Source organism: Rhinatrema bivittatum, chromosome 8, assembly GCF_901001135.1.
Source record: "Rhinatrema bivittatum chromosome 8, aRhiBiv1.1, whole genome shotgun sequence".
Lineage (NCBI taxonomy): Eukaryota > Metazoa > Chordata > Amphibia > Gymnophiona > Rhinatrematidae > Rhinatrema > Rhinatrema bivittatum.
Window position 1 is genome coordinate 22658379 of NC_042622.1, and position 27104 is coordinate 22685482.

The 27104-nt window shown below is 45.6% G+C and overlaps 1 protein-coding gene and 1 long non-coding RNA gene across 3 annotated transcripts in view; one reads left to right on the forward strand and one right to left on the reverse strand.

The window, feature by feature from the left end:
- The window catches only part of LOC115096336, a 128799-nt gene that overhangs the window by 17369 nt on the left and 84326 nt on the right, over positions 1-27104 (forward strand). The gene's annotated exons all lie outside the window — the stretch shown is intronic.
- CASS4 (Cas scaffold protein family member 4) overlaps positions 595-27104 on the reverse strand; it is a 110904-nt gene continuing 84394 nt past the window's right edge. For both annotated transcript variants that reach the window (XM_029610789.1, XM_029610790.1), the window contains exons 3-8: positions 21175-21291; positions 20332-20478; positions 14473-15792; positions 13111-13188; positions 4059-4139; positions 595-2902 (exon numbers count right to left, since the gene is read on the reverse strand). In XM_029610789.1, coding sequence (XP_029466649.1) covers positions 2495-2902; positions 4059-4139; positions 13111-13188; positions 14473-15792; positions 20332-20478; positions 21175-21291 — 2151 coding nt within the window. In that variant the 3' untranslated portion in view covers positions 595-2494. The remainder of the gene's footprint in view (positions 2903-4058; positions 4140-13110; positions 13189-14472; positions 15793-20331; positions 20479-21174; positions 21292-27104) is intronic.

Sequence of the window (27104 nt, forward strand, 5' to 3'; positions counted from 1 at the left end):
ATTTCTTCCGGCACTGGGAAAAACTGCTTTTCTGTGCACCCTCCGACTTAATATCATGGCGATATTAAGTCGGAGGTCCCGAAGAGTAAAAAAAAGTTTTGAAAAAAAAAAAATTTGAATTCGGGCCGTGGCTGTCGGGCCGAAAACCGGACGCTCAATTTTGCCGGCGTCCGGTTTCCGAGCCCGTGGCTGTCAGCGGGCTCGAGAACCAACGCCAGCAAAATTGAGCATCGGCTGTCAAACCCGCTGACAGCCGCCACTCCAGGCCAAAAGGAGGCGCTAGGGACGCGCTAGTGTCCCTAGCGCCTCCTTTTGCCCGATTCTACTGCACCACCTCATTTGCATACTGTATTGCGCCCGCCGGGAGAGCGGGCGTTCGTCCGCTCTCCCGCGTTTTTACTGAATCGGCCTGTCTCTCCGTATAATGAATAGTTTAGGACAAAAACAGAGGAAAACCAAGAGGCTGGCAATTAGAAAAAAGAAATGTAGCAGTGGACAGTATCACAGATGTGCTAATAGCTTTGTCCTAAAAGCAAGAACAGACTTAGGTTCAATGTTCACATTTCTGATTATCAGAACAGAGTTACATTTTCTTATTGATAACGTTATTTATTGGTAGCAAAAAGTTAAAAAAAAAAAATCTGAAACAATGTCTCATTTAAAATTGGATCACTACAAACGGAACTGCAAAATAAAATTTCAGTTGAAGAACAGGCCAGCCTGAATGCTCCAAATATGACTCAAAGTCAAGCAACTCTCCATGGCAATTTCATTTTTGTGATTCATTTTGGAGAGTTACTGGATGAAGCCCGGAATCGTTCAAGTGAGCATTAGAGTTGCAGAAGGTAGATTTAGTGTACCAGCTGCAGCCTAGAGACTTTTTAAGGAGCTGGGTGTGAACAGCATCTTTATAAAACAAACAATTATTTAGAGGTAGAAGTTATTGGGCCTAATGTGACCCATTCCTCAATTACCATCACCACAAGGGAACTTAGAGACCAACATTCAAACTTATAGGTTTGTTCTGATTAACCTTTGGGCTTGACCGGATAAAACCTGAGGTTTGAAATTTTCCTCCCAGCTAAATTATGTCCAGCAAAATCGTTTTAGATGGGTATAAGGAGGCATCGCTGAGGGCGTTCTCAAGGCGCATTTTCACTTTGTCCCAGCAGCGCTGATATTCAGCACTGCCCAGAGTTACCTGGCTTACTCTAATCGGATACATTGCTGTTCTGAAGTTAGCGGGATCATTTTTTTCCAGCTAACTTTATCTAGGTCTGTCCGGCAGCGCTGGTACCCAGATAAGGGTTGCTGAACATCTGGGTGACTCATCCTCTCAGCAGGTCTTCGAAAATGGACCTCATTGTAGTTCCCTAAGCATGCATGCTGAACTCTTCGTTAGTCTTAACTGAAGAGATCATTTCTACCCACCTACTTGGCTGGTCTTCCTATACAGGAAGTCCTCAGACTTAAAACCCAATTAGTTCCTGAAAACCGTGTCTTAAGGGAAAATGGAAGTCGAAACCGATTTGTCCCATCAGCACACCAATGAGTGTCTATTGGGAAAGGCTTGGGCAATTTTAAGTCAAAACAAGTTTTGTGACTTGGATGATGGGTGTCAATTTAGAAACATTGAAAGTCTGAATTATTTTAACTCGAAACGTCTTAAGTCAGACTTCCTGTAATTTGTTTTATTTTTCAGTGAGCTAGCATGGTTCCCTCTACTTCCTGAACTCTTCCTGTCCTTGTAAACTTGCACACACTTACGCCATCAGGTCACCTGGTTGGCTGGAATCTACATGTTAGTTGTTAGAGAAATGGCATCAAATCCTGTCCGGCAGCCCGGAAACACTGTTTGCTGCTCCTCCCACAGCCTGTATTTCTGCTGTCAAAGAATCACTGAAAAAGTACAATGCAAACAGCCCTGCTATGCCCAGCCTCCTAAACCTGCAGCTTCATTTAATTTACCTACCTCTAGATTAGTGGAAAGCAAAAAAAAACAAAACCCAAAAAAACACAAACACAGATGCTGCATGCCAAGAAGAGTACATGAGCTGTTGAGGTAAACATTTGGTTTGATATTTAAAAAATAAATTAACAGAGAAGAAATAGAAGAATACTGACAAAAGAAAATGGAAAATGTAAAACTAGTATGGATAATATAACTGCAGTTACTTAAAAAACAAAACACAGCGCTGTAGTTTATTAATAATACCTATCTCTTGAACATAATCTCTTATTTAAATAAAGTTTCTTAATCACTGTTCCACCGTGCCACTTTGGAGAAGGATGATCTGTACACAGCCGAATGGATCTCGAGGACTGGACAGCGTCAGATTCTTTCTCTTGCTGAGTGGCAGCACAGGGGACTAGCCCAGGGGCCACACGCAGTGCTAAGGGCAGAGCTGGGGTCTGCCATCAGGAAGCCTGACCCCCACCCCAGTGCCATGCTTTACAGAAAAGCAAAAACCGGCCAGGCAAAGAAACGACGTCGTCACTGCTCCATCATGGCTCTGAACTGGTGGGTCTTTTCCGAGAGCGCGTTGGCCTGCCCTTGCAGTTCCTGCATAGCCGCCAGGCTCGGGTACTGGACCGCAGCTGTTTTGGTGGCCAGAGCCAGGTTCTTCAGCAAGCCGCAGAGCTGGCTGCTGCTGAGGAGGATTTCATTACGAACGTTGTTTCCCTGCACATCCCAACAGAGAGTGTCTATCAGCTTCTGTCCCACCATGATGATCAGTTTGCTTTGAGTTATGAAGATTTCAGGAGGCTGATTACTGCTTAAGCTGCTGTTAAATACACTGATGGCCTTCTGCAGAGCACCAAAGTATAACCTGGCGTGATCTGACAGAGTGTGTTTCATCGTTGACTTTTCCTGGCTGTTTGGCGTGGGTGCAGGAGTGGCCTAGGAAGTAAAACAGCAAGTTATCAGCAATGTGGTTTCTGAAATACTGTAAGAAAAAAACATAACACCAGCTCTTAGCTCTATGACAGTACTGCCAACAATGAATTAAAGAGAGGAACCTAGTGGGACAGAACCTGTAAACACAAAAGTATAACTACAAATTGCATTACGCAAGGCAATGGGTGCCATTAAACTGGCCCATTGGTACTTCCAAGTCATCTGATAACCTTACAAGTAAGGGAGTCGTTATCCATTCTGTCTGGTCTTGCCTTTGCATTGAACTGCGCTGAATGATATTTTTTGGGTCTCTGACTTTGGCAATAAGGTGAAGGAAAAATATTTGTGTTAGAAACATCGATCTCTTGTGCGTACCTCTAGCGCTATGGAAATAAGTAGCAATAGTAGCTGCTACAGTCAGCCAGATTCTCCAAAGAATTCTATTCTGTAGGATGCACCGGGCCACTCTATCTCCACAGTCTTGCATCCAACTACCCCTATGAACAATCTCCTATTTCAGGCCTTTTGGCTGGGGCACCAGTTTGAACACTTTGCAGAAGTGATATTACTTGACCGCAGATAGTCGGGGTTAGCCATCATGCTCTGCTCAGATGCCCCCCCCCCCCCCCCCGCCCCAGAAGCAATTAAGAGTTGAATTTAAGGATTCAGCCTTAGGGGAAGCTTCCCTTAAAGTCTTCAGCAAGTCATTTAGTTGACTAAGCGTGTAATAAAGTGGCTGTAAAATTCTGATTTATATCCACTGTTAGGGAAAGAAACTGCAAGGCTGCTAACAACTGTAAAAGCCTCGTAGAGTCCTGGGCTGAAGACGGCTCTAACGTCACACAGACCTTTAGAGCACAAAAGGATTCTGGGTGCAGCTACAGTGGAGCTGGTGAGCCCGGGAGAAACCTCCTTGCTGCGGCAGGGGTCAGGAAGTCATACCAAAACCATACGCTTTGGGACACTTTGCGGCCACCCCCAAACCCAAACCCAGTCTTCTCCTGGGTCATGAACCTGAAGAGGATTCAGCTCTTGTGACCGAAACGTTCTTTATTAATTAATAGTTTTGCCATAACTGACTGCACAGTTTCTGCTCGGCTTCCTCTGTCCTGAATCGAACCATTCAACATAATTCAGTGAAGTCCTGGAAATAAGGTACCTGCGACTGTAATACCGCTTTCTTCTTGATTGGCTCTTGACTTGAAGGATTGACCTGCATCTTTTTCAACGCAAATGTCTTCTGAAAAGTACAGTGAGTGAGTTTAATTAAAAAAGAACCAACAAGCGGGTGAGTTAGGATTTCCTAGGTAATACAACTCCATGTTCTACGTGGTGGGGAGTTTAACATAGAAACATAGAAATGACAGCAGAAGAAGACCAAATGGCCCATCCAGTCTGCCCAGCAAGTTTCGCACTTTTTTTTTTCTCATTCTTATCTGTTTCTCTTGGCTCTTAGTAACCTTTTGGTTCTATTTCCCTTCCACCCCCACCATTAATGTAGAGAGCAGTGTTGGAGCTGCATCTAAGTGAAATATCTAGCTTAATTAGGGGTTAGGGGTAGTAACTGCCGCAATAAGCAAGCTACACCCATGCTTATTTGTTTACCCAGACTATATAATTCAGTCCTTGTTGGTTGTTGTCTGTATATAGATCCACTTTTCTTCATTCCTGAACATACCCAGATCAGTCCAGAGAAGTGGGTTGTGTATCCCTACCAGTAGATGGAGTCAGAGAACAAAACTTTGGGCACTGCCATGTATACAAGAGTGCCATCTGCAGTCCCTCAGTATTTCACTGACTCCAGCAGATGGTAGAGACGCACTCCTGCAGTTTTTTAGTTTAAGTTTTTTTCAGTTAGTTGGAATTTTTTTTCTTTAGTTGCGGTCACTTCCCAAGGTGTTAGGCACCTTCGTGGGCCATCCCTCGGTGGAAACCAGGCATCTGGGGGTTGGATATCTCTGTCAGGGTCTCGTCCGCCACGGTTCAGTGTGTGAAGGCCAGAGGGCTCCTGGTTACTCACCACTGACACTGCTACAGCTGCTCCCTCGATCCCTGCTAGAGCTTGTCCTGTCCTACCTCATTAAAGTTAAAAAAAAAAAAAGGGAGGGCATGGAGAACCCGGGGGATTTCTCCCCGGAATTTTTCGTGCTAATGCACGAGGCCTTCCTGGCTTGGAAGCGCTCGGCGGTGAAGAGGCCCGGGCTCCCGGGAGACGTTGTCCATCCCCCTGGGAAAATAAATCAGTGCGCAGAGCCTCGGCAGCGCTCCCGGGGTCAGACTCGCCCAAGGGACAATGGCACCCAGGGACCGCAAGACCTGATTCTGGGGGCGGGAGCAGCTCTGCCATCGGGAGCGGATGCGGGGACGGACCCAGATCAGGCAGCGGTGGATACGGATGATGCAGGTGACACCGATGTCCTGCCTGCGGAGGGAGATGATCCCACCGTGGTCCGTCCCTTTAAAACAGATGAGCTACGGCCCCTTATTCCTCAGGTTCTGAAGGTCCTGGGCCTTAAAGTTTCACGGGAGGAGTCTGACAATGAGGGCGTTATTCCCATGCTCGATGGCATTAGGGGGCCCTCAACTTCCTCTCCTCTGCCGAAAAAGGTACACAAACTGGTGACCTGCGAGTGGGAGGCTCCTGATGCAGGATTGAAGGTGGGCAGAGCGATGGCAAAGCTATATCCCCTATCGACGGAAGTCTTGGAGCTTCTGAAGGTTCCTAAGGTGGATGCTGTGATCGCGGCCATCATGAAGAAGACCACTATCCCAGTCGCTGGGGTGGCTGCCCTCAAGGATATGCAGGATCGGAAGCTGGAGATCCAGTTGAAGCAGGCATTTGAGGTCTCCCATCTGAGTCTTTGAGTGGCGATCTGCGCTAGCCTGATGCAGAGAGCTTGCCTGTGCTGGGTGCAAGAGGCTGCTTCCAGTTCCGGGACCGTCGGCAGTGGACCATTGCAGTCCGTCCATCTAGAAGCAGGGGTCGCTTATGTGGTGGATGTGTTGTATGATCTGGTGCGGACCTTGGCGAGAAGTATGGCATCCATGGTGTCGGCACGGCGTCTCCTCTGACTGAGGAATTGGGCGGCGGATTTGTCCTCTAAATCACAGCTGTGCAACCTGCCTTTTAAGGGCAAGCTTCTCTTCAGGGAAGATTTTGATCAGCTGGTGAAGCTACTTGCGGAATCCAAGGGCAATCAGTTACTGGAAGATAGGAGGTCCTCTAAGAAAGCATTTCCTCCTCGAGCTTATTTTCGGGACAACTGGCGCTACAGGACTAGCAGATATACCGCACCAGCTACTGCTAAACCAGCTCCAGGACGACAGCAGTCCTTTCGCGGGGGCCGCCGTCCTGGTAGAGACTCGGGACACCTTGGTGCTGGAAACCTCAAAACCTCCCAATGAAGCCATGAGCACCCATTCCGTCGTCGAAGCTGTTGGAGGCAGATTATCCAACTTTTACACGGAATGGGCACGGATTACCTCAGACCATTGGGTCTTGGAGGTAGACAGAGACAGCTATGCACTAGAGTTCTCGCGTCCGGTCCGGGAGGTATTTGTGGAGTCCCATGTGGCCTCTCACAGCAAGCACGAGGTGGTCCAGGGGACTCTGCAATGACTTCTTGACCTCAGAGCTATCGTCCCAATTCCGGAGACACAGCAGGGACGAGGACGTTACTCGATTTACTTCGTGGTCCCCAAAAAGGAGGGCACGTTTCGACCAATCCTCGATCTGCAGAAAGTGAACCGTTGTCTTCGGATACATCGTTTTCGGATGGAAACATTGAGGACAGTGATGGCAGCAGTTCGGAAAGAGGAAATTTTAGCATCCCTAGACCTCATGGAGGCGTATCTCCATATACCTATCAGGTTGAGTCACCAGAGGTTCCTGCGTTTCAAGGTCTGGCGGCAACACTTCCAATTCTGAGCCCCTCCATTTGGCCTCACAACAGCCCCTCAGATATTCACCAAGGTATGGTGGTGGTAGCGGCATTCCTTCGGAAGGAAGGAATCTTGGTCCATCCGTACCTGGACGATTGGTTGATTCGCGCAAAGTCTCTGGAGGACTGTGAGATGTCAGTGCGCAGGGTGATGTTCACGTTACAGTCGCTAGGGTGGGTGATCAATGTCCAGAAGAGTCACTTGCAACCTACCCAACAACTGGTTTACCTGGGAGCCCACTTCGATACCTTCCAGGGCAAGGTGTTCCTATCGGTGGAGCGAGTTCAGAAGTTGCAAGACCAGATTCACTCCCTTCTTCGGAGGAGCACTCCCACAGTCTGGCATCATCTTCAGGTTCTGGGTTCCATGTCTTCCACCTTGGATTTGGTTCCATGGGCATTCGCTCACTTACGACCGTTACAACATGCACTTTTGTCCCATTGGAGCCTGGTGTCGGAGCAATTCCACCTGCCAATGCCGCTCCTTCAGGAGTCCAGAATCAGCCTGTCGTGGTGGCTCTCGCGCAACAATCTGGAACGGGGAGTGGAATTGGACACTCCGGATTGGCTGATAATCTCCACCGATGCCAGTCTCTCCGGTTGGGGAGCGGTGTGTGCGGACAGATCCGCCCAAGGGCTCTGGTCGGCGACGGAAACATCATGGTCCATCAATCGCCTCGAGACAAGAGCAGTACATCTGGCCTTGCAGGCATTCCTACCGTGGGTCCAGGACAGGATGGTGCGAGTGTTCTCGGACAATGCGACAACGGTGGCTTATATCAACCGGCAAGGCGGGACAAGAAGCCCCTCAGTAGTGCTAAAAGTGCGTCTTCTGTTCGCTTGGGCAGAATGTCATTTCAGGGCCATTGCAGCCTCTCATGTCGCAGGGGTGGAGAACGTGCAGGCAGATTTTCCTAGCAGGCAACAGCTTGATCCAGGAGAATGGGAACTGTCTTCCAAAGCGTGGAACCACATTTGCGCCATGTGGGGGGTACCTCAGTTGGATCTGATGGCAATGCGGGCGAATGCAAAGACGAAATGCTTCTTCAGCCACCGCCGAGAACAGGGCTCGGTGGGCGTCTACGCTCTCGTGTGTCCCTGGCCCACGGGACTTCTCTTGTATGTCTTTCCCCCCTGGCCCTTCATATGTCGGATTCTCTGTCGCATAGAACTACACCCCAGAAGAATGGTCCTAGTAGCGCCGGAGTGGCCATGTCATCCTTGGTTCGCAGATCTGGTGCATCTGGCGCTTGAAGGCCCATTACAGTTGGCTCATCTGCCATATCTGCTCCATCAGGGGCCCATATTTTCGGATCGGGAGGATCACTTCTCTCTCGTGGCTTGGCTTTTGAGAGGCGACGTTTACGCTTGAAGGGTTATTCCGAGCGAGTCATTTCCACTCTTTTGCAGGCATGACGTCCGGCCACCTCGATGGCCTATGTGAGAGTCTGGAAGCTTTTTGAGTCGTGGTGCGGTCAGCGGGCCTGCAATCCCTTAGCAGCAGATATCCCGCGGGTCCTGGATTTTCTACAGCAGGGGCTTGCTAAGGGTTTGGCGTTCAATTCCCTTCGGGTACAGGTTGTGGCTTTGGGTGCCTTGAAGGGAAGGATGGACGGTTATTCGCTGGTGGCGCATCCGGATATTGCTTGGTTTCTTAAGGGAGTCAAGAACTTACGGCCTCCAGTCTGTGCTGTCTGTCAGGATTGGAGTCTAAATTTGGTTCTGCGGGTGCTATGTGAACCCCCTTTCGAGCCTATCCGCATATCCACAGGTCTTCGCTGAAGGACCTGACTTTGAAGACGGTGTTTTTAGAGACTATTTGCTTGGCTCATCGGATCTCTGAATTACAGGCGTTATCGTGTCAGGACCCGTTTCTAGGGATTCACGATGACCGGGTGTCCTTACGCATGGTTCCGTCCTTCGTTCCTAAGATGATTTCGGCCTTTCATGTAAATCAGACTGTTGAGCTGCCTGGATTCCCACAATGGTCTCGGGATTCTTCTCAGGACAGAGACCTTCATCTTTTCGATGTCCAACATGTCTTATTGCGTTATCTGGAAGTTACCAATGACTTTCAACGCTCCGATCATTTATTCATTCTCTTTGGGGGTCTAAAGAAAGGGGACAAAGTGCCTAAGCCGACCATATCTCGTTGGATTAAAGAAGCCATTTGCTCAGCATATATAGCCCGAGGGCGTCAAATTCCATCGGAACTCAGAGCTCATTCCACTAGGGCCCAGGCTACTTCCTGGGCAGAGTTGTCAACTACTGTCGCCTCAGGAGATCTGTAGGGCGGCGGTGTGGTCTTCTATTCACACTTTCACTAAGCATTATCGATTGGACGTTAAAGCTACTGATGAGTCGTCCTTCGGTGAGAGTGTTCTGCGTGCGGGTCTTTCGGATTCCCGCCCAGTGTAGGGTGGCTTGGGGACATCCCACTTCTCTGGACTGATCTGGGCATGTTCAGGAAATGAAAATTGGTTCTTACTTGCTAATTTTCGTTCTTGTAATACCACAGATCAGTCCAGAGGCCCACCCCTTTCTTCAGATACCGAAAGACTGTCTTGGCTAGACTTTAACTATGTCTGTTTCTCTCAAAACTCCTTTTTTGCAGAAATGATTGATGGAGCAGTTATTTGCAGTTGTTTTGGTCTGAGTTTTTTTTGTCGTTAGTTCTGTTAGCATGGGCTTGGCTACAGGTCAATACTGAGGGACTGCAGGTGGCCCTCTCGTTATATAGCAGTGCCCAAAGTTCTAATTGTTCTCTGACTCCACCTGCTGGTAGGGATACACAACCCACTTCTCTGGACTGATCTGTGGTATTACAGGAACGAAAATTAGCAGGTAAGAACCAATTTTCATTTCTGTGTCAGCGGTTTGAGAATCTCTGCTTTTTAATTCTTTACCCAAAACATGTAGATCTGCAATTTGGCTACAAGTCTGCTGGATTTGTTTTTTAACCCTCTCTGCATTATTTCATTGCTGTATGTTGTCTGTTTGTGTGATTACTCTTTGTTTTGATTCATTTATGCTTTATTGTTATTGTTTGCTATCTTTTTTATTGTGACTCACCCCAGGCTATCTCTGCAGAGGCGTGCAAGAAAGCTGATTAAATAAGTGGCAACAACTCTAGGGGGCCAGCGTAACGAGGCATGCTGCCATTAGTGCAGATTTTTACTCCTGTTTAAGTGCGCATTTTTCCGCAGTAAGTTAACCCTGTATTTAACAGGGTTTATGACTGAAAAAATGTGCGCTAAAATTAGCTTGGCTGCATGCAAATCCCATGTACAAGAAGGCATTAGCTAGTCCCCAGAAATACGAGGAGGTGCGGTAAAGGGCAGGCAGCTTAAGGCACTTTTTGTAACGCTGGCAATTTAACCCCTGGATCACAAAAGGAGGAGAACTTAATTCCCGTTTCTGATGGCCATTTTGTTCTATTGCTGGGTCCATGTGGTAGGGTCTATCAACAGAATAACTCCGGTCACCAGACATGCGAGTTTTCTCCAACTCGTACCCAGGAGTTTAATTTCCAACGTAAATTCTTGAGGCGGGCACCTGCAGCTGAACAGTACATTGGCACTGCGCATCCTGACTTTGGCCTACTCTTCTGCTGCAAGTGCCTTCCCCAGAGAGCTTAGGCTTTGATTTTATTTGCCAGGCCTTGCTAAAATAGCACTGCATTAAAGATTGAAGCTGTGTGGCTACAGTCAGGATGCACAGCCTCAAAGTATTTATTGTTGAACTGTAGGTTCTCACCCCAGAGAGCTTACCCTTTGATTTAATTAGACGTGCGTTGCTCCAATGGTCATGCATACAAGCTTGCACCCAAGTTGGTTTGCACAATACCGGTCTTGCATGCAAGGCCATTTTGGTCACACTCCTTCCGACTTCCCCCACTTCCCTCCCTAGTCCTGTTTTTAAAGCACTTTTCTGCATTCATGTGGATTTTCAGCTTAACTCACATTTTTACCGTTTCCTTTTTTTTTTACTCCTGCTTGATTTGTATCCCGCGAGGCTATGCGTTTTTACCAGTAACCGATGACTTATTTTTCTTATTGGGGGAGGGGAATTTGGGTCTACGGCCCATTGAGCCTTCCTAGGCAGCTCCCCAGGAATTTTCCCTAGGCTTTGATGTCCCTCAGCCAACTTACCTAGCCCAGTCATAGCAGCGATAGTCCTGGGCCAAGAGCCACAAACCTGTGGGTCCCTCCAGAACATGGCTGAGACTCCCTTCCCCTGCAGGAGTTTGTGAGCGCTGCCTTTGGGACGCCTGGCTAGCCCAGGATTACTTCTTTAAGAAGAATGTCAGAGCCTTACACGCGTAGGATATCAAGCACCTATTCGCATCCACCGTCATCTGGTAACAGCGCACATTTACACGTGCGCACGCATCTCCTGAACACACGGCGTTTCTGCTTCGAATGTCTGTTTAAAATAAAGTCTCTGAGTTACGGCCTTGTAGAAATGTAACACAAAGTTTGATGTTCTGGTCCTGAAGCATGAAAAACCTGGGAGCAAGGAGGGTCTAACGTTCGGAATGGTTTTATTATGGCGGGACGTTTGGAGACTGTGTCCGAAGCTGAAGAAAACCAATCTGCTTGCTGATCGTTCACGGTCGAGAGAGGATAAACAAACAGTGATGATACACCCCGGACACAAATTAGTTTTCATAATTTAATTTAAAAAGCACAGCAAAGCACAAATTAAAAGGACTTGTCTGATTGCAAACTGGCCTTAGAATGACTTTGTGCTGAAGTAGGTTTGTGATTTGGATTCTTCATTGCTAGGGGCCTGATCTGAGCCCTGTCTGTTGTCATTTATTAACAGTGCAGATTACCTAGAAGGGACAGGCTGGGTGACCTGTGCTGAAAAGGGAGCAGGCACAGAAAAGTTCCAGTGTGAAATCCCGGTGTGTAATTCTGGCCTGGGTGTGCATTTGGCCGCTGCTACAATGCAGGGGGCAAAACATGCAGGCCCCGGCCCTGAATTTTCAAATGGAGAATTCCTCTGGAAATTTCCCTTTTGAAAAAGGGGTGCGAGGTCCTGCAGAGCTTGAAAATGACCCTCTTTAAGCCAGGTCGCCAATTCGGACTTTTCCTTTGCACAAAGTCCCACGTTCAGTGGCAGACACAGGTTGGAGAGTTAAGAAAGTCATTAGGGAAATAAAATTTAAACTAGAAACTCAAAGCAAAAGTCAGTGCTTAGGTTCTGGCGTGACCCACCACCAGCTCTGAACTGACATGGGCTTGGTTTATGGGCAGGTTTGTAACTGAACGCATTTGTTCAGTGTCTAATGTGTTACCTGCAGTGGCTTGGAGATTTGTTGAGATGCAACTTGGCCATGGTTGTGAGCATCAGGCAGAAGATAAAAAGGCCAAGATAGTACTGGACCCTAACAAAACCTGAACGGGCTGGACCCATTTCCTCTGGGTTCTGTTCCTCTGTTGCAAACTCCCAGGGCTGGGCAAATGGCTCAGTATGGCATCTGCAGAAAAGCTAAGTGGGCTGGCTCTGCTCAATGGAGATTTACTCTTGGTTTGTTCGTGTGAGGGCTGGCTCTGCTCAATGGAGATTTACTCTTGGGCCGTACGGGTTTGTTCGTGAGAGGGCAGCGCTTGAAGGGGGTTAAGCTGTATTGTTTGTTTGGGTTGTTGGCAACCTATGAATAGAGGCCTAAGGATTTCTCTTCCAGTCAGATTTTATGAAAAACTTCTGGGAGGGGGGGCAACGGTGGGGATGGGCAATGTAGGGGCAGGTACAGATGCAAATCCTGCCATGTGGCCCTGTGCCTGTATCTGACCCAGGTGCATAAAACCCTAGGTGGGATGCTTACACCAGCACAGTACATAACTTTCCCGGTACTTGGGCCTGGCCTGAACCAGGGGACCAGCTTCACATGCGAACGCATTACATAGAAACACAGAAGATTTCGGCAGAAATCCAGCTGCCTACAAAGCTGAGCCAGGTCTTACTCAATCTGTGATCTCCCTCCTTTCCTCTGCCACTAAGGTCCCTGTGACCATTACATGCAGGGACAGATTTAGGATTTTGGTATATTTACCCCGCACCCCACCCCCCAGACTCCCGTATGGAGCTGTTACAGAGGCAGCAACTCGTAGCCACCCTGCTGTCCCTAAGTGTTTGCCACCTTAGGCTCAAACATCACGGGTGCCTTTTGAGCCTCCCTCCCTTCAGCTTCATGTGATGACCCTTAGTCCTTTTCATGCTAGGAAAAGTGCTTCCTTTTGGCAGATAATCGAATCTTTGTACCTTTTCCTCCATTTCTGACTTCTTTGCATCATCCTCATGCAAAAATGCTGTCAGCTGTTTCACAGTCTCATCTTTCTTCTGAAAAAAATAATACTTGGCAGTTTATCTTTCCTTTGACACCCACAGGCCAAGGGATTCCATATATGCATGGATTCCATATATGCATTACGTCTAACAGCTGCATTGCCAAAATCTAGAAATGCAACATTAAATTTACTTTCGTCACCTTTGCATAATTTTATATGCATTACGTCTAACAGCGCTACGGATGTGCTAAGCAGGAATGGTAACTGCAGTGCCAAAATCTAGAAATGCAACATTAAATTTACTTTCGTCACCTTTGCATAATTTTATATGCATTACGTCTAACAGCGCTACGGATGTGCTAAGCAGGAATGGTAACTGCATTGCCAAAATCTAGAAATGCAACATTAAATTTACATTCGTCACCTTTGCATAACTTTAAGGAAGCAAACCGTTGCATTCCTGATTAAATCATCATGACTGGTCTCTTGGCTTTTATGACTCAGAGGGGGAAGGTTGGTGCTGTAGTTTTACTGTGATTTTTGAGGGGCAAATAATCAAACATTTTCCTGATAAGAAAGTCAGCAAATTCTTTAAAAAAACAAATGTGATTCAAACTTAAAATCATTAAAATACAGCCCAAGGGCCTGATTCATGATGGCTTTTCTCCCATTCTATGTCTGAGGAAAAGGGCCTAGGGAATCAGCACCCGAATGCCTGCATGGTTTATCAGGGTGACTTTATAATTCAGACCTTTTATTTATATTTTTTTCCTACATGACACAAACATAGTAAAAAAAAAAGCTAGTAATGCCTGCGTGAACAAGGAGTTTCTCTTTTGGAGTCAAGTTGGTGAATATCTTTTTTTGTGCAGAAACATTTAATGAAAACAGAATGGAATGAAGGGGGGGGGTGTGTAAGGGGAATTTGGGGTCCTAGATAGTTCATTGTATTAATCTCTGGATTCTTTGCTGTTGACCATAAACTCATGGTCACCAAAGTTCTTTGCCATCCAGTGACCAGGTGGTGTACAATAAGTTGGGTGCCTTAGGTTAGGTCCATATCAGTGGAACTACCTGGCAGCCCCACCCGAGAGACCCAGGACTGGATGAGACTAGAAACCTGAACTCATACCCCACCTCTTACAGGTGGTCTTCCAGAGCAATGTGAAGGCGCATTAATAGGGCCACCTTGCAATGTCACCTCTCATTCTCCCTGTCTTGAGACAGAAGCAAGGCTGTTCAGCAGGCACTTTTGTTGAATTATAAGTTTCCCAAATAACCCCTCAACAGTTAACAGCATGAATTAGAAAAGCAGAATATGTTTTGTTACACTAACCTGTAGCTGAACATAGACACAGTCCTCCATTTTATTTCTTCTGGGAAGGTAAGATTTAGCTTTGCTTTCTCCTAAGTTATGCAATGTTACACTTCTTTGAACTGTGCTTATTTCAGTTCTCTTGGGTGCCCGCAGACAGTGCACTGTTTTGTAATCAGCTGTCATTTTTGACTTCTTATTATCCTCTTGCTTATTCTTTTTAAAAAGCAATTTTCCATTCGCAATAATAATAGATACAAAGCGCTTGATGTCATCTGGAATTGTGCGGGCCACCATAACAAAGCGATCAAGGTTATCTGAGGTACTCTGAGGCTTGGTAATGACCAGGATCCTGAGGGACCAGCTGCATTTATTCAGTGCTTCTCTAGTTTCCTGCAAAATCTGGAATGAGTCGGAAAGAATTTGTAACTGTTTATTGATTCTGGTTTGAAGGTTAGCATCGGTGAGGTGAGTTGCATTTGCTTTGATGCCTTCAGCAAAATCTAGAAACTCTGCAAATGATTCTTTTATGCTGTCCACAGCTCTGTGAATATTGTCAATGTTTTCCCCAAGATGCTCTTCAGATCTCCACTTGCTGCTCACATAGATCATTAGGCTTGCTACTGAGCTGGCCACCCTATGCTGGAGCTGGGCCAACCTCTCTAGGGCTAGGTCAAGTTCTAGTGCTACTTCTTTGGTTGAATCCTCCAAAGATGAGATGGAAGAGGACTCAGAAGATGCAGTTGACACTGTAGATAAGACGCTGGCCCTGCTGTCTACACTGGACACAGACAACCTGTCTTCTGGTGTTCCGAAAGATGACGTAGGATCTCTTGGTAGTGGTGGAGGGGAACCTTTAGGAATGTCATAAATGTTCTGCTTAGTGTCCCGATGCTCAACCCTGTGAACTAGAAAGATTGGGGGAACATCATAGCTGCCATTTTGTCTCAAAAGTGGCATATCACGTGAGGTTGGCACATCATAAAGGGGTTGATCTGAAAAGGTTAACCTTTTCTGCCCTGGTGGTATATCATAAATCTGTGTCCTCCCACACCTGTCTTCTGTGTTTGATGATGGATCGTCATGCAGACCAGAGCCATACCTGGCCGGAGGTATATCATATAGTACCTTCTTGTTTAGAGATGTGTTTTCACAAACTTGGTTTATACCTGCTTTTTCTGGTGATACAGGCACATCATAAATCCACTCTGACTTCTGAGGGCTTGGCAACGTGTTAAAATGGCCTGTGAATTTTTGAGACTCATTTGACAGGGAAATATCATCGTGAGCATCCGTCTGAGCAATGTCTCTTGAAATCTGATTGGTGGAAACATCACATGCCTGCCAAAGAAGCACACGGGATTTGTAAGACAACAATTTAACGGTGAAACAGAGGCAAGGGCAGCTCAACTATGGTCACAAATGAAGCCAGACAATGCAAGGGCGTCTGCCTCGCTTGCTGGCACAGAATACCTGACTGGCTTTCTTGTGCTCTTGTGTTGAGCTCATCTCAAGCTTTGATGTAAAGTCTATTTACAAAAAGGCTTTCAGCAACTTTCAATATCCATTTCAAGAGTTCTTACCGGTGTTGTCCTACCAATTTCCTAGCAAAGGGCTCTCGCCTGCTCTCCTCCACTCAGACAGAGTCACTCTCGCAAATTATATAAAATAATTTGCCAAAGAGCTCCTTAAAGCCCCTGAGAGTGCCCACTGACTGGTCATCATGGGAAGTAACTTCTAAGTGTTAGATACTCAGACCTCTCCATGATAGATGAGAGCTGGTCTGCTAAGAAAAGATGCACTGCAGAAAGCCTTTTCCCTTTTGTAAAGGACAAGGGAGATAGAAATCCACTGAAACTTCCGTCTTAGGCAGCCAATATTTTTCTCAGTCAACTATGCTAATCGCGCTACTGCAGATACAGCACCTGTTTCTGTCTAGCAGGAGAATGCCCCTGGGAGGGCACTTTGGCAAAGTGTGTTCAGGTCAGTACACGCGTGCCTCGTAATTAAATGTTCGTGAGAGGAAACTAGCAGGGCGGATTCCCCTTTTGAAAATGAGTAGCAAGTGTGTGCATGTATTTTGCACTTCTTAACTGTGCAGGCAGCTGATTGGGGGCAAGGAAACAGGCCATGTCCTGCTGAGAATGTCACGACAGGTACACTGATGCCTTCTCTGACCTATACACATTCCTGGGAACACCTCTTTGTAACCCAGCTAGAAGCTTGCACAGCATGGAAGCCTAAACACAGGGGCGGTTCTATAATGAGGCTGAGTGTGGCGGCCACTTCAGGTGGCAAAATTTGGAGCAGAAAAAGTGCCCTCCAAAATGCTCAGTGGCCGCATCCCCCTGCCCTCCTGATACATATTTAACTAAACATCAGCGGGGTCCTAACCCCCTGCCGGCAAACGAAATAGAAGACGACCCTGCGCATATCCAGAAGCCATCCCTCCAGCCCAGCGCAGCAGCACGACTGCCATCCAGCCTAAAGGAGCTGTGGTTTCACTCCACAGCCTACGGTGGCGCTACACTCTGAGAAACTGCATAAGCGCTTCCCCTTTCCTTCCCACAGCAACAGCCCATGCCTTGAGTCTCCCATGGCGTGAAATAAAAGGCTGCCGACACCTCTCCTCCCTCCCATGGCGTGAAATAAAAGGCTGCCGACACCTCTCCTCCCTCCCGTGGCGTGAAATAAAAGGCTGCCGACACCTCTCCTCCCTCCCGTGGCGTGAAATAAAAGGCTGCCGACACCTCTCCTCCCTCCCGTGGCGTGAAATAAAAGGCTGCCGACACCTCTCCTCCCTCCCGTGGCGTGAAATAAAAGGCTGCCGACACCTCTCCTCCCTCCCATGGCGTGAAATAAAAGGCTGTCGGCACTTTCCCCCTGCCCATGATGCGAAGTTAAAGGCCGCCAGCACCACCCTCCCTCCCTTGGCACACAATTAAAGGCCGCCGGCACCTCTTCTCATCCCATGGCGTGAAATTAAAGGCCGCCAGCACCTCTGTCTCGCGGCACACAAAATAAAAGCCCATTCGGGCCATCAGTATCTCCCCTCCCACCCACCATGAAACAAAAGAAGGCCCCACGAGGCCATCAACACCTCCTCTCCTGCTGTGGTGAATAAAGAAAGGCCCAGCAGAGCTGTTGACACCTCCTCCTGCTGTCCGCAATGCATAAGGAAAGGCCCAGCAGGAGGCTCCAGTCTGAGAGTGCCGGTCAGAGAGACGGAGAGAGCACCAGTGAGTGAGAGACAGCTTGTTTGTGTGAGAGTGCCAGTGAGTGAGAGCTTGTGTGCGATAGAGAGCTTTGTGTGTGTGTGAGAGAGTGAATGAGAGATAGACGAGTGCTTGTGTATATTAGAGACTGAGACAGCTCCAGTAAGTGAGAGATAGCTTGTATGTGTGAGAGAGGGAGATTGTGAGGCACCTTGTGTGTGTGTGTGTGAGGGAGAGAGTGCCAGTGAGTGAGAGAGAGCTTGAGTGTGAAATAGCTTTTATGTGTGTGACAGTGAGGGAGAGAACACAAGTGAGTGAGAGAGATCTTGTGTATAAGAGAATGAAGAGAGAGAGCACCAGTGAGTGAAACTGCCTGCCAGTGAGTAAGAGAGAGCTTGTGTGTGTGAGCGAGACAGGGGGAGAGAGCCTGTGCGTGTGAAAGTGAGGGGAGAGAGAGAAAGTGAATGTAGGAGAGCCTATGTGTGAGAGAGGAAGAGAGAGCCAGAGCCTGTGTGTTAGAGAGGGAGAGAGAGCCTGTGCATGAGAGAACCATTGCTTGTGTATGTGAGAGTGTATGAGCATGCGAGTGAACGTGTGAGAGAGAACAAACGAACATGTATGTTAGGGAGTATGTGTAAGAGAGAGAGAGAGAGGATAAAGTGTGTACCCTCTCTCTCCCCAACTAGTCCATGACAATCTCAGGGTGAATGGAAATCAAAAGTTCTCAGAATGGAGAGCTTAGGATCATTTTTAGCCTTGTTTTAAATATTGGAATTTATTTGATGTATCTGCTGTTTTGAAATATTTTATTGGTGTTTGATAAATTTAAATAAATGTTTATACGAGTTAATTATTGGATGTTATTCTATTTGACTCCTTTTTTGAAATATTTATTCTTATTAGTATGGTTTTCCTGTTACGATGTTTTATATTGCATGGTTTTATTGTTTATTTTGTGAGGAATGGTGATATTTCTGTTTTTCCATTCTTGAACGATATACACTGTCTGACTTGTTGCAATTTCCAACTGCATGTTTCTATTTATACTTTATGATGAGTGACCGAGATGAGGTATTTTACTAGCATATAGTTTCTGTGTAGGGATCTATGGCAGCCTGTCTTGTTTTGCTTTTCTAATAGGAGGTGTATTGGTGTTTAGGATCTGGAGTATTATTTGCATTGTTGCCTTTTCTTATGTAGGGTTTTTACTGTTTGAGTGCTGCAGTTAGTGCTGTTTTGATTCAGGAGGGTTTATATTATAATTCACTTCACGCATGGCTTTCTGAGGGTAAAGCCCACACCCAACATGCATTGCAATAACCTAATACCATATGCATTCCAAGTGTGTTTTTTGCAAGGTTTTTCTGGTTGGCACACAGCAATGCATGTATAAATAATATCTATGTTGTTGTGATACCTTTACCTCGGAAGCCTGTATTTTGAATGTCCTTTTTCATGTAAAATTAATTATTATAAATGCAGAATTTATAATTGTGTGTGGTGAGGGCAGGGGGGGAGGGTGGGCACAAGGCTGTACAGGGCCCAGTCTGCCTTATGCCCTTGCATCGGCCCGGAGAGAGTGTGCCACACCCAGATCACTACCATTCACCCATCTCCCACTTCTGCAGGGGGAAATGCTGGGGAAAGGTGGGGGACAGGTCTGAATGCTCCTGGGAGTGTGGCGGGATTGCCAGCTTCCTAGAAACATTATCCCTGCCACTCTGCCACTCTCTGGGAACTCTGACCCCCTGCTTTCCCCCTTCCGCAGCATTTCAAATCACTGAAGGGGCCAGGCTGCACAGAGACTCCCCTCTTGTGATCTGACCTGTGCCGTTCCCTGGCAGGGCTGGGGGAGCTCCAGCTCATCCCTCGCCTCAGGCAGCAGATTCTCTCGAGCTGCCCTTACCTAAACCTATTTTTAGCTGTCTTCAGGAGGGCAGCATTCAAGCAGGCCAGTTTACCTGGGCACGTGACCTTGAAGATATCAGTCCTTACAGATTTCTAATGCTAGGATATACTGGGGGGCATTATTTTAAGGCAACTTTGGATAGATCTTCAGTGCACTTTATGAGAGGTTGTGATGCCACCTTAAAGTCTGTTGCTATGCTTATGCTTCCCTTGGCTTTTTAACTTACCACGCATCTCACAGCTAGCTGAAGTCTAGCCTGTTGGGAAATATGTCATAAATAGACCAATATCCAGTGGAAGGACCAGGTAATGGGTCCAGTGATTACAGAACTAGATTCCCTGTTGCGATTCAATCTGCTTTCCAGATTCCAAGCATAATTTGTAATACTTCTCCTTTTTTTTTAAGACTTCTCGTAAGATGAGGAAAATGATGGATGTGTAATATGGAACATTACTCAGACACGGTGCTCGTCCAACCGAACAACATCACAGGCAGCCTGGTGGCAGACTGTCACTTCAGTGGAGCAAGCAAACTGGTATTAAAATGGCACAAACCCCAATACCTATTACCTACAAGCCCCTAGGAAGGAGAATTTATGGAGCTAAAGGGGAGAATATCTTATTCTTCCACTGAAATACACCAGAGAAGGTGACTTCTGCAAAAAAAAAAAAAAGACATTTTCTCACCCAGTAAACGAGAGTTTCCCTGGTAGGTGGCTTTACAAATGGTTCTCTGGTCGTAGCCCAGCGCACTTACGTTAGTCAGGGGAGCGGGCATCTGCTTGTGGGCCCCCGGCTTCTCTGGGCTGGGCGGGATGTCGTAGAGCTGCTGCTGCACCTGGAGACGCTCGCTGGAGGTGAAGGGCTGGGACCACTTCCTCGCCGTTGGCGGGATGACACCGTCCTACCAAAACAAAGTTCCATCGCGTTACGGGCTATTTGGGGTGAGCAAGAGACACGCCGTCTTACCCAGGCCTTTCTTAGAAAGAGAAGAATAGTGATGCATGGCCGGTGGCACCGATCATGTCGGTTTCAGAATGTAAAAATCAAAGGTCAACAAACCCCTTGTAAAATTCTAATTGTGATCATTTTACAGCCAGCAACAGTTCCAAATTATGTGGCAGAAGCTTCTGCACTGGCCTCCAGGATCATCATTTTGTTTCCTGACTAACCTTCTCTCCTCTCTCCCCCCCCATCTCAATTCAGCCCTCTCACTCGGGCATGCATTTCCCCCTCAGAGGAGATTCCTGTTCCAGCAGTGCCAGGTTTGGCAGAGGAAACTCGTAGTAGGGATGTGCTCTCTTTTTTTTTTTGTTTGTTTTGCACGCGCTAAAATGTTTCGAATGAGCTAAAATGGCTTTGGCGCATGCTAAACGAATAAAAGAAAAAAAAAAGACAACCCCCACCCAGTAACAACATGAAAAATGAAACAAAATTCTGTTCCCGGCACAGCCCAACATGTACAGTAGATGCTTTTAATAAAAAGAAGATAGGAAGATATAGCCATCTTCCATACCCATCCCTCCCCCCCGAGTGCCATACTGGCCCTACGTACAGCTGAATCCGTGCCACTGGTCCACCCGAACATGAGAGAACGTACCTGAGTACATAAGGATTCAGGACGGCGTGGGGCTGGAACATCATACAGCTCGCTCTGAGGGCTGGTTGCTGAGTTTGGTATCGAGGCCCGAGATGCTCTGGGAAGAGTAATCACGTGCTGGAGAGAATTAAAATAGAAAATGAAAATGTTTTATTTTTCTTCTCTTAAATGCAGCGGTAGAAGCAGGCACGGAGATTCGTAGGGGTGAAAACCCGTAAACGGAATTGCCCTCGGCTGTCCTGGAACGTGCTTCCAAACTGCCTTCAGTGGCGTTCCCAGGGGGAAATGTCCCGGAGACGGGCTGCAGAAAGCAGATGCAAATTAAAAGGCCTCCCTTTTCTGTCCAGTCTTTGCTATGCAAAGCATGAGCTAGTGTCCCGCCTTCCCTTGGCATGTAAATCCAGACCATGCTTGGGATCCACATTGCTCCCTATTTGCATTCGCATGCAGTAGTGATTTTCTAAAGGAAAGGAAGATCCGGCGGGCAGACCACTGTTTCCCAGCGGGGGAAAAAGGAACCCAAGCTGAAAAAGGTTCTGCGCTGGTGAGCTGGCAGCAAATCACCACTGCCTACAACACCAAGCTGCCTCTCCTCCATGTCCCTCCTCCTGACCTCCATTCACTGGAGGTCAGGAGGCTCCCATGTGTGCCCATCGGACTCCAAGTGTGTGCCTGGAACTGCCTTCCTGCGTCTCGCTCCCTCTCTGGCTGTGTCCAAGTCCTGCTTAATGATCCCCCTCCTCCCTCCCCCCACATTGAGATTGTTTTTTGCATCCAGAAACCAGGACCTTTCCTTGGCCCTCTTACTTTAAATGCAGTTTTACTGAGGTCAGTAATCAAAATCATTTAGATGGATAATGCCAACTTATCCAAATGTTACCCACCTAACTCCAAAGTTATCCATTTAAATGTTTAGTTTTGAATATTAACCTCACTGTAATTAGTTAACTGATATTTGTGTTAACTATTTGTCTCAACTAAATTGCAAGCTCAATTGAGCAAGGACTGACTGTCGCTTCTATTTATCTGTACGGGGCGGTGAATGCCTGGTAGTGCTAATGGAAATGGTAAGCAGCAGAAGGTAGAGGAAAGACAGGTGGTGAAGGGCTGTTTGATCACTAGATGGCATTGTAACACCAGCAAATAATTAACTCTTTGTCCCTCTGCTCTTCTCAGTTTGTTTCAACTGTTTTATTCTTTGCAAAGAAAAACATATACAGACAGATCCTGCAGGTGCCGTGTTTCTTATGTACCAAGAAGGTAACTGCAAGCTTCCACGGTTTTTCCCTCACATTTTTAACCCCCCCTTCCCTTGCCTACCCCCTTCCCTTGTCTGCAGGCAGAAGATTAGCAAAATTCCCAAGCAAACCCCCTATCCTTTCCCCATTAAACAATGAAAATATCGCTAAGCATAAGAGTATAGGAATATTCATGTCTACAAATAACCTCAGTCATTTAGCTGTTTCATGCCATTATTGAGAATTAGACTTCTCACTCCAGGAGCTAGTGTCTGAATGTACTCCTAACCAAAAATGAGCCCTATCATTTAATGGTGCATCTAGAGGCCGTATGTCATATCTGCTCCAGATCATGTAATGGATTTCGCCATTACCAGAAGGAAGGCGCACCCCGACCCCTCCAATTCAAAAGGATAATTCGTTCACCTATGACACAGGCTTTTCGAACAAACAGTCCATCACCCTTTGACTTGAATAACAATGGGGGGAATTGTTCAAATAACAAGGCTTCCAGGGATTTTGGAATATTGTATCCTACGGTTCCGGAGATATAGCTGGAAATCTGAGAGCACAATGTCGGAATTTTCGAGCAGGTGCAAAAAGTGTGTGAAAGAGTTTCCACCTCGACTCCACAGTGAACACGTGGAGAACTTGTAGCTTCTGATGTGCATGTTGGAAAAGAGGTCTTTGAGGCGTTTAAAACAAGACAACAGAGCTCGTTCTGAGATTGTGAAGTCATTATCTCTCTTCCAGCAATTGAGCAGAATCTCCAGGTCCGTAGGCAAAGCCAATTTGTGTAACCCCTTACATAGTGTGGACAAGGACAGTTTCTTTGCTACTTCTGGTCTAAATAGATCATCTAAGGTGTCCAGAAAAGCGGAATCCAAATCCTTTGCAGGTAGAGAGGCAAGATAATGTTTCAGTTGGATATAAGAGAAGTACCTGTTATCATTCAAATCATACTGCCCTTTCAATTCTAGAAATGACAAAATCCTATCCTTTTCACCCATAATATTCCTCTCGTTATCCATCTCAGGAAATCTGTCATGGAATTCTCAGGAGAAAAGGCTAAATTTCCCTGGATTGATGGAAATTGTTAACAGGAAGGTGACCTCTTAAACATTTCGACAATTTGACCCAAGCCCATTTCAGTGGTGATATCACAATATTCTTTTACCATCCACTTGGCAATTTACTATGAGGAGCCTGGGGAACTCATTTTAGATCAAGGAGCCAATAAAATCTGTCCCCCAGTCAAATTTTCATAGAAAGACCTGTCGTGTAACCAGTCCCTCACAATCCGTAGCAAACAGGCCAAACTCTATGATTCCATGTCGGGAGCTGCCATTCCCCCCTTCTTTAAATATATCAGTGGACCACGCGCCTTCTTCCCAGGCCAAATAAAGGATATTAATAAAGTCTTTTTGTAATGAACTGGAAAATTCTGGAGAACACAAAGCCATTTTAAAGAGATTTATTCTTACCCCCCTCCCCCCACACCCCCAAAAAGATAATGGTAAAGTTTGTCAAGACTGGATTTTCTGCTTGGTGGTATCTAAAAGTAGTGAGATATTAAGATTATAGAGGGTATATATATACATTTGTATATATTTGAAAAGAAAAATAATTATGACATTCCACCATCTTACATAATCTCTTGATTCTTTTAAAGAAAATACTATATTGTCATAAATATCCATAACCCTCTCTACGGTACAGGAGAGCCACCACAAAAGACGACTTTATTATACTAAGAGGGAAAAAAACCCCCATCATAATTGATTGAAAGCGCTGGATTCTGAAATGGTTTCTAATTCAAAGAACGTTTTCCGCATATTATGAGGTTATACAGGCTCTAATACAGAACTACTCTCCGGCAAAGCGGAAGATCTATCTTTTATAAATGTATAATTGAAAAAGAAGTTTAATAAACAGAAAATTAAAAAAAAAAAAAAAAAAAAAGATTTATAGAGGGTACCCAGATCAGGAGATATCAGTAAACCCAAATATCTGATAGGACCCATTGCCCATTTTAATGGAAACCTGCCAGGCCAATGCTAACGTAAGGAGGCCAAAGAGGCTAGAGCAGTGATGGCGAACTCCAGTCCTCGAGTGCCAAAAAACAGGCCAGGTTTTCAGGATATCCACAATGAATATGCATGAGAGAGATTTGTTTGTGGCACTCGAGGTCTGGAGTTTGCCATCACTGGGCTAGAGCCTCAGATTTATCAATATTTAGCTTTAGACCGGAAAAAGTTCCAAAACTCCTGAATAAAAGCATTAGGGCCAGCAGGGATATCCCCGGTTTATGAAAAAATGCAACGATATTGTCCGTAAATTCTGCATATTTAAAGTCCCGATTGCCCATCTGCATGCTGCTATCTTGTTAACTGTACTAAACACAAAAACGGTTCCAGTGATAACAAAAATAAAGATGGAGAGAGCAGGCAGTCTTGACACTCTTCTCAGTTTATTTAAGTGGATACTGCCTGCACCTTCTCGGTCATTTAGACTGATCAACGTATTTTTTTTCTTCATGTACACTAATTAAAGTAGCAATAGTAACAATACTAGCTAGGGCACTCCAAATAAAGCCCCCCTTTCTTCTGGGATCTGTTGATTCCTTATTTCATTTTATATAAATCTTTTTTTTAAATATTTTCCAACATAATTAACAATAAACCAACAATTATACACTATAGCAGGAAATTAACATTCAGATCCAAGAAACCCCATCCAGCTTCCCTCCCAATATTGAAGACTTATATACGAGGAAGCAAAGTCCTCAGCTTTCATGAGCATCCACTACCATCACTTAGAATCATGTAGGTCTTATTTCACTTGAAGGTCACCGGGAAGTGACTTTATAAATGCACCCCGCCCTTTGTAAAAAGATCCTCTAAGGTGCTTCCTCATGTTACAAGTTCGAAAATCCAAATTCAAGAGACCAGACATTTCTACTATCCAACAGCAGTTCAACGTAGGAGCATCATGAGAAATCCATCTGTTCAGTATACACTTCCTAGCATAACCCACCCCCTTAACAATAAACATCTTATCGAATTTAGAGTAAGTAGTCTCATTAAATAAATATTCCCAACACACACAGATCTGGCTGTAAAGATACCTGAGTATCCAAAACATCCATAAATAAATGTAAATATAACTTGCCAAAACTGTTGCATAGAAGGACATTCCCATAACCCACGACATAACATTGCATTAACCTCTGAGCACTTCACACATGCAGGATTATCAAACAGTTTCATCCTGTAAGCATGATAAGATATAATTACTATATAAATTATTCTCAGATGCTTCTCCCTCAACAGAGCTGAGGGAATACATTTATATAGCCAATTAACACTATCTAAAATATCTTCAAGTGATAACTTCAGATCCATATCACAAAGGTTTGCTAGAGTAGAGTATATCTTATACAAAGTTACTGAATGGAAATATTTATAAACATTTGATAGAGATTGCTTACCCCCTTTCCATAACTGAATCAGCCTCTAAAATAGCCCCAAAGTAAAAGGTTCTGATTTAATTTTTATATGCTTGGTAATAAAATGATCCCATTAGACATATGCCAGAAAGTCTGTTATATGAAAGCCTAAATGTTCTTGACAATATTTAAACGAGAATACTTGTTTATGCTGACTATCCATGAATGCACTAAAAGTATCCAACCCCATTTGAGAAACTGTTTGAAAAAATTTGCTTGAGTTTCTAGGCGGAAATCTGCGATTCCCTCTAATCGGAAGCCAGGGGGACTTTTTCCAAGGAAGTGCAACCAATAGTCGAACATTCCTCCAACCATACTGCCTAGAGCGAACTAATAAATTTATTGGACAGGTGTTCTGGTACCCTTTGACCTTCCACATACAGCAAGAAATGAAAGTCATGTGGATGAGTGAACACTCTTTCCACGTCTACATCTGCGTAATTATTACTATTCCGTAAAGGGTCCCCAACTGCATGCAGAATGCTTGCTAAATTATAGTATCTAATATTTGGGAACCTGAACCGTCTTCCACCTAGGAATCATTAAGGTTGGCAAATGAGACTCTTGCCCTACGTTCTCGACACACAAATTTAGTACAGATCTTTTGCAGTGCTTTGATATCCTCTCTGCTAAGCACTGAAGGCATCATTTGCAGCAGATACAATAATTTGGGGAGAAGGACCATTTTGACCAGTGCTATCTTCCCCATCAATGATAGTGGAAACTATATCCAATTTTGGGTTGTATTCTGAAACTCACCAATAGACAAAACATTAGATTGGTACCATAATCCCATATTCCTATTAATATGATCACCTAGATATTTAAGCGATTCCCCAGCCTGTTGTAGTGGAAAATCTATCCATGTTTTATGTAAATGGCACACAATATCCAATCCCTTAGATTTATCTAAATTAGGTTGAGGCCTGAAAAACTTCTATAGATTTGAAATGTTCCTAAAACCTCTACTAATAAACTCTTGCCATCGGAACAAACAGAAGGCTATCACCTGCAAACAACAGAGTTGATAAGAAGGGGTAACTGCGTGCGCCTTTAATTTATCATTAAGAACATGTACTAATGGTTCTAAAGTAAGGCTAAATAATAAAGTAGAGCATGGGCATTCCTGCCTAGAACCTCTAGTCAATGAAAAGGAACTTGAGAGTTTATTATATAGTTGCCTG